The sequence below is a fragment of the Phyllosticta citribraziliensis genome (genome assembly GCF_038025025.1).
Source record: "Phyllosticta citribraziliensis strain CPC 17464 chromosome Unknown J3D65scaffold_9, whole genome shotgun sequence".
In the NCBI taxonomy this organism is placed as follows: domain Eukaryota; kingdom Fungi; phylum Ascomycota; class Dothideomycetes; order Botryosphaeriales; family Phyllostictaceae; genus Phyllosticta; species Phyllosticta citribraziliensis.
Window position 1 is genome coordinate 1,452,919 of NW_027117346.1, and position 15,073 is coordinate 1,467,991.

Here is a 15,073-nt window from a genome sequence, read left to right on the forward strand (position 1 = left end):
AAATTCAGCCTTGCACGCCTGAAAGCGCGCAATCTCAGCCAAGAGCCGCCGCCCCAGTGTTTAAACTCTACCAGCCACGCCGGCCTGACTCCAGCATCCAATCATCACGGCCGAGCAGCACAGCAGCGGCGCAGCACAGACACACCAGTGTTTGCTTTTCGCCAGCAGACGTTGGAAGTTACGCCGGAGCAGATGCTTGATACAGCGAGCTGCAGAGGCACTAAGGCTAGAAGAGGCTGCAGCTGCGGGCGTGGGAAGCATTCCGGCGGCCCGCGGAGAGCATAGTTTGGACCATCCCCGCCGTACAAACACGTTGGAAAAATTAACTCTCTGCGGCGGTCGATCTCGCAGCACGTCTTCCTTATCCAGAAATCCAAAGAGTGTCGTCCTCTATGACCGCCTTGGACCCACTGTTCCACAATGACTGGGGAAGCACCTGCATTCAAGACCGAAGCAGGCGGAAATGGTGCTCCCTCCGCAGATGAAGAGCAACAGCGCGCTCGGAAACGGCCCAAGATTCGGCGAACGACGTTTGCATGCTATCGCTGCCATCGGCGCAAAATCAAATGCGATGGGCAGAAGCCGGCGTGCTCCAACTGCGTCCAGGCGAAGCAGCCATGCCACGGCATCCTCGACGGCGAGTCCAAGACGGTCATTCCGCGCAGCATCGCGCAGTACCTGCGAGACAAGATTTCGGAAAAGGAGCGGCTGCTGCAAAAGCTGGGCGTCGAATATGACGACGGACCGCCGATCCCTCTGCTGCCGACGCCGTTGTCCAGTTCGGAGACAAGATTGGACTCGAGATCTCCGGGTATCGCCGAGCTTGATACTAGAATTACTCTCCAGCGATATGACCTCGCGTCCGAAGCTTTTGCCTCGTTTGGAGCCGATCTGGGAGGATCCATCATCAACTCCAAAACCAAGTTTCCATGCGGCACCTTTTTGTTTGCATCATCTCACCTACCGTCGGCGACGCCGCTGCCTGTGGATGACCAATTCAGGGATGAATATCTCAAACCCAAAGCGTCCAACGCCCTCGATCAGATACCGCAAGATGTCAAGGAGCGGCTTATTGCCTTGTACACTGACAAGATACTCCCCTTGTATCCCTTTGTGGAGCGATCAGCGCTTTGGGCAGCCTTTCATCGTGTGCAGGCTGGGGGAGCATCCACATACGACATCTTCATCGTCTCCATGATGATTGCCGTAAGCATGATGACGTCCAAATTCAACGATTCGGCCAAGATTGCCTCCGTCTCGCAACGAGTCTTTTACCATGCGTTGCTGCATACCGATTCCCTGTTCGAGACGTCGTTGCAAAACGTGCAAGGCATTCTTTTTCTATCCGAATACTCGTATCTGATGCCAAGGGCCGCTCGGGTTTGGGATACCATCGGGCTGGGAATGAGGATGGCTTTGGAACTGGGGCTCCATCGAGATCCAGAAGAGACATGTGGCCGGGGGCTGAGCGAGTCTGAAAGGGAAATGAGACGCTGCATATTTTGGACCCTTTACATTTTCGACCGCTCCACGTGCGTTACGAGCCACCGTCGTCTTGGTGTAGCCGATGATTCGATATCGACCAAGTATCCAAGCGGGATGGAGGGATCCTTCTTCATCAACAACATTCGATTCCGACGAATTCAGTCAGAGCTGTGGACGGTAAACTACCTCCGCAGAGGACTTCCGCTCTTGACGGAGCCTGGCAGCTACGAGGCGTGGGCCCAAAATATCGAGAGCCGCATGAAGGCATGGGAGGGAGAAGTTCTCGGGAAGTCATGCAATTCCTGGGGGTGTGATTGGTTCAACATTGCCGTTGCGCACGGAATCGTTTTCCTACGCCGGCCAACGCCGCGAAATCCACATCCTGGACCAGATTCTCTGCTCAAGTGCTTCGACGCGGCGACGATGGTGGCATCCGGATACTGGGAAAATGCTCACTACGGCTTCCTCAAGTACAGCTGGCATGCCGTGCACCACGGATTCGAAGCCGCAATTGCAATGCTTTTCGCAGTCCGGCATTGCAAAGAAAAATTGATTGAAAAATTTGGAGTCCAAAAGATTCTCGACACCATGCATCTTTTCAGTTCGCTGTTGGTCCTGATGAGTAAACGATGGTCCCAAGCGAATGCTAGTCTCGAGTCATACGAGCGGTGCAAAACAGTCGTTTTGCTCGAGTTCATGTCGCCTCAAGTCGACTCGCCGGTGAGGAATGACGAGTTGGATCGGCTCATCTTGCCGCATCAGGCGCTGGCTGACCAGGCGGAACATCCTGGCAAGCGCGTTCTAAGACCAGAACACCATTCGACCTCGAATAATCAGCAAAGGTCTTTGCAGGCAGAGACCAGGTCGGCTACAGGAGGTTTGGCGCAATCTTCGAGCAGTCAACAAGCACTGCAGTTCAGCAAGCAACAACAGACCTCTTTCCCTTTGGAATCTATTAGTATTCCCTTCGACTTCAGTTTTCCTCTTCCCCCCGAATTCGTGCCCGGTTCGAGTGCGACATGGAAAGACAATTGGGTGCCAGGTGGACCAGCCATGCTGAATCAAAAAATGGAATGGGATGAGATTCAACCGGACGCTAGCGGCGTCGACGGTATGATATGGTCAATGTAAATCGGAAAGCTAAGGAAGCAGCTGAAGTGTCAACGATTACCACATGTCTTGTCATGAGCCGAGCATGGAGAACTGAAAATCTAGACCGAGGCAGACTGTTAAACAGATGCCCAACAGACATGGAAATAAAGCAAAGTTGCCGTATCGACACACGGCAGTTAGACGGGAAGGCTGCCGCGTAAAGCCGAACATGGATATAGATGGCCAAGCTGCGACATGATTTGTGCATTTCTGTCGCAAAGCCCTGAAGAACGAGAACGAGGTCTGAACGATTCAATCTTTGCTCATTCCCATCGGAGGATTTTTACCGCTTCACCGATCTGCAGTGTATAAAGAGACCTCTGCTCCGCATCTGACCGCTCGTTCGCTAGGCGTTGAACTCTCTTGTTGAAACTGAACTTTGCCTACCTTTTGCAACCGCAAATCTTTTGTTTCCAGCCTCCAAGTCACCTTTAAAGTAGGTGTTGAAAAGCGAGACTTCCTGGACCTAGCTGAATTGATCATTGTCAGCTCCCAAAGTGCATCTGTGATGGCGGATGACAGCCCCCTAGGCGTAACTCTTGCAGTGAACGAACGCTCCTTGCCATCCATGTTGCCAGGAAGTCTCGTTTCTTTCAACAGCCACTGTGTCCGCCCTAATGACCACCCATGAGACGGAGATGTCGGCGATGGTTCGGTTCCCAATTTGTTCGCTCGACGGGATCGAGATCTCCCCGCCCGCGGACCCAGTGGAAAAGGTTGTCAATGAACCATGTTTTTCGGAGCTTCGCCGGGGCTTGGCCTTGGACCTGCCAGACAATATACATTGGGACGGAAAAGAATAACCCGAGAAATCTCAAGCGCATGGGTATTTTGCCAAAAAAAATCATGTCGTCGACACTTGTCGAATTGCACGACGAGTCGACGAATTTCCCCCCCAACGCCTCGTGAAAAGCAGGGACAAGCCAAGACTCAAGTGGCGACCCAAGGTCCTCTTGCTTTGGACAAGCTTCTGCCCTACCAAACAAGGCTTCATGTCGGTCCTTGGCGAGCACCTTGGAGCAACGGAGAGATTTGCATCGCGAGGTGCATCGCGAGGTGCCTGCGAGATTTGCCCACCACCTCATGGAACCGCAAATCAGTACGGAGAATGTGCAGGCGGCGCTCAACTCTCTGTCATCATGCATCCGCTGCCGCGAGCGGCGAGTTGGCTGCGATCGTTTGCTGCCAAGTTGCCAGGCGTGTGTAGCCATCGGAGTCGAATGCGAGCAGAATGATCCTTTTTTGGAAACCAGGTTCCCTCGAAGGTCGGTACGCGGCCATAACTCTGCGCTTCTCCTTTTCTGAGTAGAGCAACAGCTATCTCCAGGCTCTGTATTTGAGACTCCAACACCTGGAGGCCATTGAAGCCCACGTGGCACCTCAACTGCAGGCTCGTGCCGTTGTTGCGGCTGCAAACATAACTTCTCCGTCGCGGCAACCGACAAGTTTTCCATCTCTTGCTTCCAACTCTCCGTCCGTTTCAGAAGGCTCGTCCACTTCCATGGCTGGATCTTCAAACTCTCATCCCTCTCATCCCCAACGCCTTACCGAAGTCAAAACCAGGCATGAAGTGTTTAGTGAATGGGGGCCTTCTTCTGCCATGGCACATCTCCGACTAGTTGCCACTCTTCTCAATGTTCAAATCGCCCGTCCTCTTCACAAGGTGGTGGAATTCCCTGTCGACATTCCCTCGGCACGAGCACCTGCTCCGACTAGCGACACAAAACCTCAACTACCACCAATCCAGACTAGCCAATTCCTTCTCGAGTTTTATTACCAGTGTGTGGACAAGTTTCAGCCAATCCTGGGCAGAGAACTGGGAGACCGCGACCTGGAGCGATTATATGCAGGCAGAGGAACCCCAGAGACCTTTCGACCATGCACGCGAGCACGACTGGCTCTTGCAATCGCAGCACGATGCCTTTTCAGGAGTACCACAACACAAGGGGTCTCCCAAGCCGCCAAATCACAAGGACCCTCCCAGTCACAAGCCTATCTCGAACTTTCAGACAACATGTTCGAGGCAGCCGTTTCCAACCTGAGAATCGTTTTCCAAGATTCCAACTCCCTCTTGGAAGTCGTCTCATCGTCGGCTTTCGAAAATGAAGAAGCTCACGCCATGGCAAAACTTCAAATCGTACTGCTCATGGTGTGCTACGTCCTGACTGCTCCCGGCAAGGGCAACATATGGCAGCTTCTGGGGTTTGCAGAGCGTCTTTGGCGGAGCATTCAAAACGCCCGATCTCAACTGAGACGAAGCAGTGGCCAGGCCCAACTCTTCAACAACACTACGTCAACGCCGAATTTTCTCTATACCAGCTTCATCTCCTTGGAGCGCATGGTGGGCATGGCATTCGGGAGGCCGATAGACTTCCTAGATTTCGCAGAGGATGACGAGCCCACTTTTAGCCCGCAAGACACGACGGTACCCGCTCTCCATGCGGCAATTTTGGAAATCCGGCAGAAAGTTCATTCGACCTTTCTGAGCTGTACCGGTCCACAAGAGTCGCGGAGGGGAATCCTGAGCTCGATTGACAACGCAACTGGGAGCTTGGAGTGGTATTTTACCATTCGTGACCGTGCTGACGAGTGGTTTGATAAATGGCAAAAGACAGTCGAACAGATGAGTGGTGAATCTGCTTCGAATCGAGGCCCGCCTCGGCAAAGTGGCGATGGCAGTAAAGACTTTATGGTTCTGACCGGCTGCAAGTTCAGAGACGAGACTCTACACCTTGCGTTTTGTTTGCTGCTTCAAAAGCAGGCCAACGCGGTGCCGCAGGTTCATGGTGGGCCGGTCCAAAATCCGATGGCCAACAATTTCCGGTTCAGACGGAGAGTCTCAATTTTACCTCCTGACGTCCTTGCCGAAGGCAGAGGCATCGTTCATCGGCTCACCAGCCACCTCACAGTCCTTCTTCGCCGTGCTTTTTATATTCAGGATCCGCCGTCGTTGAGGCACGTGCCGCTGGTTTTTCCACGAACATGGATAGCTGACATAGAGATCTTTCGCGTGGCTGTCACTGCAGCCTACCTTTCCAAGTGTTCGCTCCGCCCGGAAGACACGAGCAGCGCAAGATCTGGGGTTCGAGAGATGGACATGACTTGGGAGGTGGCTTCTTGTATAAAACTGTTGAACCAAACAAGCGCCGAGGTCAACACAGAAGGACTCACGGAGGCGGTTTTATCTTTGGTACAGAATGATGGCGCTCCAACGACGTAGAGGTAATGGGACGCCTGTTTGGTTCAAGAAGAATAGAGCTGGAGTGTAGAAGCCATTGTTAATAGAATAGATAGTGGAGTGGTTTCGGAGACGGAAGTCCGAAGACCGAGCTTACCCTTGTCCCGCGTTTCCCTGCGTCATTATTGCAACCATCTTTCCCGTCCATCTCAAGCCGCTTCACCAATTATCGACTTCTTCCACCAACCTTGTATCATCGCCTTGAACACAAAATGTCAGACCGTCCCTCTACACCGCCCAGGCAGACGAACCAAGGAAACGCGGCGCCACTGACTCCGGAACAAGTCCGACAGCTCGAGATCAACCGCCTCAAAGCCAAAGCCCTACGCGACCAAACCGCCACCTCTTCGAGATCACAAACCCCCCAGATCGCTGGCCAGAAGCGGTCCTTTTCTTCAACATCTCAACCCAACGCCACCCGTAACCACCTCGATGCCAGAACACCTGGTGCTCAACCCGGCGCCATGTCGCAACCCTCCGATGATGCGCACATTCGTCCGGCGGCCAAATACCGCAAATCCGCATACATCGAGTACGACCTTTCCGCCATGACCGACACCAAAGGTGGCTTCCTCTCAGCAACCGACGACCCGCACAACCGAGCCTTGCACGGCTCGAACCGGGGGAAAGATGACGCAGAGGAAAAGCCGGCTCACATGACGCTCGAGGAATGGCAGCGGCACCGGCTACTCCAAAAGCTGCGCGCGACCAAATCAGGCCCCTTCGAGCCCGGCATATCGGTACTAGACAAGGACACGGACGGGGCAGGCAAGAGCAAGCAGCTGGTCTGCCGCGAGTGCGGGACGCCCGAGCTGGACTGGACATTCCAAACGACCTTCAACCTGCTCGTGTGCAACCGGTGCAAGGAAGAGCACGCGGACAAGTACAGCCTGCTGACCAAGACCGAAGCGCGCGAGGACTACCTGCTCACGGAGCCGGAGCTGCGCGATGAGGAGTTGCTGCCGCGCATGGAACGGCCCAACCCGCACAAGGCGAGCTTTCACAGCATGCAGCTGTTTGTCCGCTGCCAGGTGGAAGAGTATGCGTTTAGCGCGCGCAAGTGGGGGAGCGCCGAGGCTCTTGATGACGAGTTTGAGCGGAGAGAGATTCAGAAGAAGGATCGCAAGGAGAAAAAGTGGAAGAACAAGTTGGAGGAGTTGAAGAAACGGACGCGCGTGGATGCGTATAGGCGGCAAAAGGCGGCCGGCATAGCACCGACTGGCGGCGACGGGAGAGAGGCTCAATTTGGTGACAAGGTCAAGGGACGGTTTGACAAGCACGAGCACGAGTGGGGCCGCTCGGTGGAAGATCCGGAGACGGGTGCTGTCAAGAAGAGGTGTATAGATTGTGGGATGGAGGTCGAAGAGCTGGAGTTTTGAAGTTCTTTCACGAATTAGAACCATTGACTGTCTCATATCACCCCAGCGAAGAGCGCTGATGCTGCCTAGCCCATTTGGCCATGTCCATTGCGCCGATAGCCTTCCATCTTGTACGCCATTCATATCCCTGAGAAGCCCATGAAGCAAAATAATAAGTACTGGAAATGCAGGTAGACGGCAGCCGGTGAGGGCATGTTTTTCCCATGGCGCTCCGCTGCAGAAGCAACCCCGTCTTAGACTTATTTGTCGCCTTTCTTCTTGCCCCTCAAAGTCTTTCCCTCGCCCTCAAACCGAGGCTTGTCACTGTCGTCGCCAGCCGCCCCCTCTTTTCCTTTGACTGGCTTGATCTCATACCCAAAGAAGAGCTTGCCTGGCGGTAAACGCAACGGCTGCGGACCGTTGTTTCTTCGCACCGGAGCAGCGCCGTACGGCTGTGGCTGGCTGTTTGTGCTCTTGCCCTGCACAGGAGTCGATGGAGTGGGTGTAGGCGCCTTGCTCCCTCCCGCCGTCTTCTTGGTCGATGAGAGCTTGTGGCCGCCGGTCAAAAAGTTGGACGACACAGCTTTGGCGCCAGCCGCAGCCGACGTGGACGATGGTGCTATCGCCGCGTAGTTGATTGCCTGCGACATGGTGCCGGCTGCATGTACGAGGCCGCCACCTGGCAGGCTAGCCGCGCTACGCGGCGTGCTGGTGCCGCTACCGCCGATGCCTGCCACCTTCTTTGGCTCCTCGTAGCCGACCGGCGGCGCAAAGTCGACCGAGAGATCCGTTTCCAGTGTGCAAATTGCGTGTGTTGAAGTGTCGGGCTTGACTTCGAGGACTCGGATCGAGTAGACTTGATCATTGTAGGCAAAGGTGAAGACGTCGCCGACAGTCAGGCACGAGAAGTTGCGGAAGGCTTGTTCAAGGACGGCTTTCGGGTCGGAAATGTCGAGAAAGGCGGGCGACTGCGGTTCCAGCTTGATAAATGTACCCAAAGGCAGGTCAGTCGACTTGACCTGCAAGAGGTCGCCGGGCTCGAGCGAAAGCGTTTGCATGAGCTAGAATAGTCAGTACAAGCTCTGATAGAGCAGAAGACCACGCACCCAATACGGCAGATAGATCTTGCCCTCTTCCGCAATGAATTCCAACACACCAGCGTGTGTCGTCTTCTGCGCTGCGCCGTTGATGAGCTCAAAGAGCATGGGGTATGTAATGTGGAGCCGAGTGAGCTTGTCGAGGGCCGACGGAGGCAGAAACACTTTGCCGCCGTGGTTTGCGTCTTCGCGTTCCGGACCGGGCATCATGACGACTGGGTAACAGCGAAAGTATTCATCGAAACGACGGGGTGCGCCGCCGCGCATGCCCATGGCTGCTTGGTACATTGCCATGGGATCGTCCGAGTCCATGTAGTTGCCGCCAAACTGTGTGGCGGTTATTTTCTAGTCAGGAGTTTGGAAGAGGTGACGAACCATGGTGGATGTGAGGTTGAGGAGGGATTCGGGTGAGCGGAGTACGTGAAGGTGAGTGGCAGGAAGTGGGAGATGAAAAGTTGTAGAGGGGAGTAGTAATGATCGGTGGTGTTGAGCTTCCGATGGAATGACGAAACCCGCCAAGACGTGGAGAGCTCCGCGCAAAAGCTGACCCTCGCAGAGCTCCAACTCCACACTTCCCTGCTCCATCTGTCATTTCCACGTTTCGCTTCAAACCAAACAATCAGAGCTTCGGAAACTCGCAATTCGACCATCCACAACACACGCATCGGTTAACAACATGGCCGGCCGTCCTCACCGCGGCGCGCCTCGCCCGAAGCGTCCACCTCCAGACCTCCCCTTCCCGGTTGACTCTTCGACAAAACAGGACTCCAAAAAGCCTAGATTCGACTACCGAAACCCTTCCACACTCGCCGCAGATGCCCCAGAGGAGGATACGGTCCTTGAGCTCGACGAAATTGGAAAAGGTGGTGCTCAGACCAAGCGCAATGCAGTCAACCTCGACGGTTATGACTCAGATTCCTCGGAAGAAAACTTTGATGCGCGGGCAGCTGAAAAGGAGCGAGCTTCGAAGCAGCAGCAGAAGAGCAAGGATGAGGAGGATGCGGACATGTTTGCCGATCTGGAGGACGATTTGAAGGACGGCGATGATGATGAAGACTTGAGTCGAGAAGGCAAAAAGAAAAAGGACGTGCGGTTTCTGGATGAAGACGACATTGAGGGACAAATCGCAGACAGCAAGTCGGGTGGGCACGTTTCGGCGAATTTCAAGCTGGACGAAAAGGGCAAAGGCAAATCGGCTGGACGAGATGACGAGAGCAGCAGCGAAAGTGGTGGAGACGAAGAGCGCGATAGAGTCGGAAGCGAAGTCGACGAGGAGCTTGGGGCTGGTTCAAAGAAGAAGCACGCGCCAAAGCTGGATGCCTTCAACATGAAGGCTGAAAACGAAGAGGGTCGATTTGATGAGTCGGGCAATTACATTCGCAAAGCAGATCCGGACGCAATTCACGACACATGGATGGATGGCTTGACAAAGAGGGATATGAAGGCGGCCAAGGCGGCCGAGGAGAAGCGGGAACAGGATCGACGGAAGCGCGCCCTGGCCGACGACTCCCTCTTGGCGAGTGACCTTTTGTCAACTCTCATCACACGCATGGAGCGCGGCGAGACTGTACTAGAGGCCTTGCAACGCCTGGGTACGGGCAAGAAGAAGGAAAAGCCCAAACCAAAATGGCAAAAGAACAAACGCAAGACTTCCGACGGCGCTAATGGTCACGAAGACGACGATGCCATGGACGTCGATGCTGCGCCCAAAGAGGAGGATCCGGCAGAAAAGAAACGCCGCGAGACGGTCGAGGCAATTACCGGTGCCGCAGACCAACTCTTCTCGCGCGGCCAGACAGAAATTTACGAGGCCGAGCGCGAATTATTGATCCGGCAATACAAACGTGAGACGGGTGAGGAATGGGTCGAGCAAGAGAAGGAGGACGAACAGGGCGAGACGAAGATGTGGGAATACCGATGGAGCGACGCGCGAGATGGTGGCGAGAAGCATGGGCCGTATGATGGGCCAACGATGACGGCGTGGAATGATGCTGGGTACTTTGGGAAGGCTGTCGAGTTTAGAAGGGTGGGAGACACGGGATGGGAGAAGGTCGTTGTGAGCTTCACGTAGGACTTGGGAGCATTCGTGACTTTTGGCAGTCCAGGTCAAGGATACCAACCTGCTGATTCCTGTGCACCACATAGCCCCAAACCGATGGCGAGGCAAGCCTGTGCACTATTAGGATGCTAGAAAGGGAACAATCCAAGTACCTATGTACCTGGACGGCACTGGAGTAACAATATCTGGAGTTCTTGGAGTTGGATGTCCGACTCGGAGACGTAACTTCCCTTCCGCTTCCAGCGCACCCACAACACGAACAACAACCCTCCCAGCTGCCAACGCCAATCGCCATCTCGTGGCAAGAAGGATCTCAACATGGCAATCCAAGAGACGAGCTGGCAATGGAGCGATGGTATTCAACACCATCAACCCACTCCAATGATCCAAGCTTACACGCACAGCGCTATGTCGAAACCTCGTCGACAGAGCCACGAGGGTCGTCCTCCGAAACACGCGACTTTCTCAGCGGCCCATCGCATTCCAGACGCTAGGCGAAGCTGGTGAATTCGTGAGTAAGAAGCTACCACTGCACAACTTCACCATGCCACACCTTTACAACATGGATGAGGCCACTGCCTTTACCCACGTCACGTGTGGCACGGCGAAGCGACTCAGAGATGAGGGCTACATCGCATACCCGGACAGCGAGGAGGAGCCTCTGGAAGTGCAGCAGCAGCCGCGGGAGCAGAGCAACTACAGAGCGCGTTCGCAGCTCATCGAAAGGGAAACGGAAATGTCCCCGAAGACGACGCCCGAGGCACAGTACTTGCAAGAGGAGAACAGGCAGCTCAAGGCCGAAAACGCGAGGCTCAAACTCCTCTGGGAGAATGCGCAGCTCAGGGCCGAAAACGCGCGCCTGCGCCAGTCTCTGGTCGACCAGACTCTCAAGGCTTCAATCGCAGCCTCCAGCACCATTGAAAGGGACTACGACTTGCTTTCGGAGCCAATCTCGGACCTGCAGGGCTTTGACACGATTCCAGCATCCCGCGCTGACTCGCAGACTGCAGAGCAGGTAAGCTTGCAAGGGCTCGCGATTGGATTTTGCTGACATGCACGTGAAGGACACATTGTCGGATACTAAGTTCGACAGTGCGTCAGCGAGTCTAGCTGAATGGTTGCCTCAGTAGATTCCGGCCATTCTCGTACAAAGCGCCAGTACAGCATGATCAGCACAGTTTGAAAAGCAATGAAGCAGCGCGCTGCTAGCTCATACGGTTGCAAGCTGCGTCACTATCAGAACAAGGCCAAACACCAACACGATGGGTTTCACAGGAGATGTTTGCTAAGATTGATGTTGTGTTGCTCAATGAAGCCTGGAAGGAGCATGGAGCCACGCGTTAGTTCGCGAATGGGTTTGAAGTAGCTCGCGTGAGATAGCTAGGAGGCAGGTAGAGGGAAAACTATGGTTGAATCTACACTCTATCAGAGGTGAAGCCTTGTATGCTTCTCTCCCACAGTCGATGTCAAAAGAAATGATACTCTGGGCCAGTAGCTTCGTCCGCAGCAGTACACGAACGCTCCCTACGCCGAGGTGTAGCGCCGGGAATATTCATTTCTCTTGACGCACACCGTGTCCTATCTTGTCTTCCAGGCCTCTCTGTACGTTTGCACTGCCTATCGTTCACCTCATACGATCTGTCTCTGACGTGCTTCTTCAATGCGATTCTCAGGAAAAAGGCCACGCGAGAGCGGTAAACGGAAAGAAAAAGAATAGAGTTTGCCGGTCTCTTAAAGACCGGGTGGGTATCTTAGTGCTGCACTCAAGCCGAGGTATCAAGCAGTAAGCCAGCACAAGAGCGAGATTCAAAAAGGGGGGCCCGGCGTGCATTCATGAGAGCAGAGAAGAAGAAGCAAAACAAACAAACGCAAGAAAGAAACGCTCGCCAAACTTAACACCACCATCAACCCAAAAACAGCCCGCAACCCAGAAGGCCCGCGAAACGAAAAAAAAGCCAAAACGAAGCAAAGCTCAGCAGCCGAGGTCCCAGTCTCTCTCAAGAGGAAGCTAAATACAAGACAGCGCATCGTCACACCCGCGCCTCGCCTCCCATCCACCCAAACGCCCAAAATCCCACCGCCTGGGCCCCACACAAAGGAAAAAAGGTGCAGCGACGCGCAATTTCTACCTTCTCGCCAAAAATCCACTAGTCTAAAATCCGCAATAAGTCTTCCGATTCGGCTGGGCGACCGCCGCTGGCTCAATTCTTTTTGTCCGGGTCTGAGTTCGACTCCGGGCCTGGGTGATTCTTTTTGCTCTTTATTTTGCTGCACTGGTCGCCAACTGCTTGAAAATATTGAAAGGTGCCCAGGGCGAAATCTTTCAATGGCATATGCTGTGAGATTTTGCTCAGAAATTGCTCCGAGAATGTTTGTGTGGAAAGATCGAGGCCCTTGAAAGGAATTGAACGGACGACTGAAGAGAAAGGAAAAGGCCGGCAGCAGAGACTGCAGTTTGTCAAACAAACAAGGTCACAGTGGCAAAGTTCCACTCGTAACAACGTCGTCCTGGACATTTGCAAGATGGACCGAATGCCGAGTCAACCGCGATCCAGCCAAGGGTCGACGTAACGTTGGAGTCGTACAGACATCGCCATTGCCGAGATCGACGTGTCCCTGACAAGTGCGCCGTATGACTGGGACGACCGAGAGGGTCAGCACGTGGTGGAGGGGAAAGGTGGAGAGAGACCAGCGCGTCACAGTGGGTGTCAATAGAAATGAGGCTCTCCCGGTCTGTCTGCCGTAACAAACGACCACTTCCTAAGCGCATGTATAGGTATATGAATGCTCCTTAAATATAGGTAGAGTAGTAAATAAATGCTCCTTAGGCGCAGGCGAAGCAGTAAATGAACGCTCCCTAGATACACTTGTATTGCCAGGAGTTGTAATTTCTTTCGACACCCACTGTGGCGTGGTCAAGATGTCAACGTGGGATCCGTATCGCCTTGGCCCAGATTCAGGCCGAAGACTCGCTGACACGTGAATCGCAGGGCTGAGACGATTCCAAGGAGCTTTCGAAACGAAACGATAGATCTGCGACGGCGACACCGACGAAGGGGAGAGGTGGAGAGGGAGGTGAGGTTGAGGGTGGGCGGTGAGTGCGGCTAGCACAAAGGGGGCAAAAGAGAGGCGCTGAGCCACACCGAGCAGCCACACAGGGCAGCCACGGCCTTGATACGAGCGCGAAACCGTCACCCGAGTCCCGAAGTCTCAACACCGTCACATCATTCGTGAGGTCAAGGCCAGTCCCGGTCCCGTCTCCTCCACCTCACTGCAGTCATGACGCACCATCCCCACGACCGAGCCGCCTGCCTCGCTTCAGCCCGGCCGACGGATGCGGCCTGCCTCGTCGGCCTCAAAAAGCAACAATCGTCAACCGAAACCTCGTGTGTGCCGAGATCGCCAGGTACGAGCGCTCGTCAGGTGACCTGACCCTCGCAGTATCGACACTTTGACACCCGTCTGTACCGAGGAGCCAATTTCCACAATTGCGATCGGCCGAAAAAGCCTTGCGGCTGCTGTGGTGCCAAAAATACGCCGTCCGCAGCAGTCGAGGGCGGCAACCTCTCGCGACCGTCTCGAGAGAGGGAACGGAAGGAAACAAAGCCTCGTGGGATTGCATTGCATCGGACTCCTCCCGACGCCAACCTCACGTCACGCAAGACGTAGCCAACCACGTTGCGCACGCCGGGGCCGTTTGTTGCGTAGGCAGCCTCCACAGTGATGCCTCTTCCCCTTCGGCCATGGGCGTAGCCGGGCTTCTGCGCTGCGCCTCTACCTTGGCCCCTCCGCCGTCGGCTCTCTCTCGTTTGCGCCGCCCCGTCTTGCCCGATGCAGCATCCACATTGCCAGGCACGGCAACTTGGTCGGCGGATGGGCGGCCGTCAGCCTCAGCCGTGGCTAGTGGGCTCTATTATCAGCACCCGAAGGCCGTGCTGCACATCTATACACTGTACTGCCGCACCGCAGCGCCGCAACACCATGGACACAGACACTCAAGATTCACGATCTGGCTACTGCTCTACCTCTACTCTTTCCAAATCAAGTTTTGCTCTACTCGTATAAAGTTTTGACTGATCACGATGTTCGACTTCACTCTTCGGCGTCACCGACAACCCTCTCCCTCTCGATCCCCATCTCCTCCACCAGAGCGCTCGCGCTTCTTCTCTTCGTCTTGGTGGCCGTTGGACTTGATAACAGCTTCTTCTCTCGTCCAGTCCGTCTCCGACTTATTTATTTCTCTATTCGACCTGTCGTTGCAATTCACCATTGCCCTCTTCAGCATTTTTGAATAGCTCGACTACCTCTTTACCGGACCTCATCAACACCACTTGTCCCTTGCATCAGAACGCGCGGCACCAGCAACCAATCGCCACGACTTCCGCGTCATCCTTGGACCAGGAAGAAACATTTCAATTGCAGTCCGCGTCAGCTTTCAAGACTGTTTTTTTGGAGATCGAGTACCTCAGCACTCAAGATCAACAACACATCACCAACCTCACCATGTGTATCCGAATTGTCGAGCAATACGCCGCTTGCGGTTGCGTCTACCATGTGCACGCCGTCGACGCCTGCGCCGCTGTTGGAAGACATGCCGTTCAAGACAAGGTCATCCACGTTGGGTACACCTGTGCGAACCACTCTGGCGGCAGCGGCAAATGATCAAACACCTCCGACTCGGGAT

General features: G+C 54.6%; 7 protein-coding genes across 7 annotated transcripts; 5 read left to right on the plus strand and 2 right to left on the minus strand.

Moving 5' to 3' along the window:
• The first annotated feature begins 151 nt into the window (after window positions 1–151).
• Window positions 152–2,992, plus strand: J3D65DRAFT_478320 (fungal-specific transcription factor domain-containing protein). Its single transcript, XM_066796559.1, has one exon. The coding sequence runs from the start codon at window positions 421–423 to the stop codon at window positions 2,614–2,616; it is 2,196 nt and encodes a 731-aa protein (XP_066653269.1). The 5' UTR covers window positions 152–420; the 3' UTR covers window positions 2,617–2,992.
• Window positions 2,993–4,138: 1,146 nt separating this feature from the next.
• J3D65DRAFT_605241 (uncharacterized protein) lies at window positions 4,139–5,857 on the plus strand (the record flags this gene model as incomplete). Its single annotated transcript, XM_066798341.1, has 1 exon — window positions 4,139–5,857. One exon carries the CDS (start codon window positions 4,139–4,141, stop codon window positions 5,855–5,857), a length of 1,719 nt encoding a protein of 572 aa, XP_066653270.1.
• Window positions 5,858–6,022: 165 nt separating this feature from the next.
• Window positions 6,023–7,349, plus strand: J3D65DRAFT_632825 (XPA protein C-terminus-domain-containing protein). Its single transcript, XM_066801061.1, has one exon. The coding sequence runs from the start codon at window positions 6,088–6,090 to the stop codon at window positions 7,252–7,254; it is 1,167 nt and encodes a 388-aa protein (XP_066653271.1). The 5' UTR covers window positions 6,023–6,087; the 3' UTR covers window positions 7,255–7,349.
• Window positions 7,214–8,855, minus strand: J3D65DRAFT_632828 (ubiquitin fusion degradation protein). Its single transcript, XM_066801062.1, has 3 exons — window positions 8,706–8,855; window positions 8,340–8,657; window positions 7,214–8,294 (listed from the first exon to the last, which is right to left on the minus strand). Exons 1-3 carry the CDS (start codon window positions 8,706–8,708, stop codon window positions 7,494–7,496), a joined length of 1,122 nt encoding a protein of 373 aa, XP_066653272.1. The 5' UTR covers window positions 8,709–8,855; the 3' UTR covers window positions 7,214–7,493.
• A 151-nt stretch (window positions 8,856–9,006) lies between these two features.
• J3D65DRAFT_647167 (uncharacterized protein) lies at window positions 9,007–10,401 on the plus strand (the record flags this gene model as incomplete). Its single annotated transcript, XM_066802325.1, has 1 exon — window positions 9,007–10,401. One exon carries the CDS (start codon window positions 9,007–9,009, stop codon window positions 10,399–10,401), a length of 1,395 nt encoding a protein of 464 aa, XP_066653273.1.
• A 306-nt stretch (window positions 10,402–10,707) lies between these two features.
• On the plus strand, window positions 10,708–11,519 carry J3D65DRAFT_669912 (uncharacterized protein; the record flags this gene model as incomplete). Its single annotated transcript, XM_066803242.1, has 3 exons — window positions 10,708–10,744; window positions 10,794–11,404; window positions 11,454–11,519. The coding sequence occupies 3 exons, from the start codon at window positions 10,708–10,710 to the stop codon at window positions 11,517–11,519; spliced, it is 714 nt and encodes a 237-aa protein (XP_066653274.1).
• A 573-nt stretch (window positions 11,520–12,092) lies between these two features.
• Window positions 12,093–12,697, minus strand: J3D65DRAFT_632834 (uncharacterized protein). The gene has a single exon (XM_066801063.1). It carries the CDS (start codon window positions 12,415–12,417, stop codon window positions 12,196–12,198), a length of 222 nt encoding a protein of 73 aa, XP_066653275.1. The 5' UTR covers window positions 12,418–12,697; the 3' UTR covers window positions 12,093–12,195.
• Window positions 12,698–15,073: the final 2,376 nt, after the last annotated feature.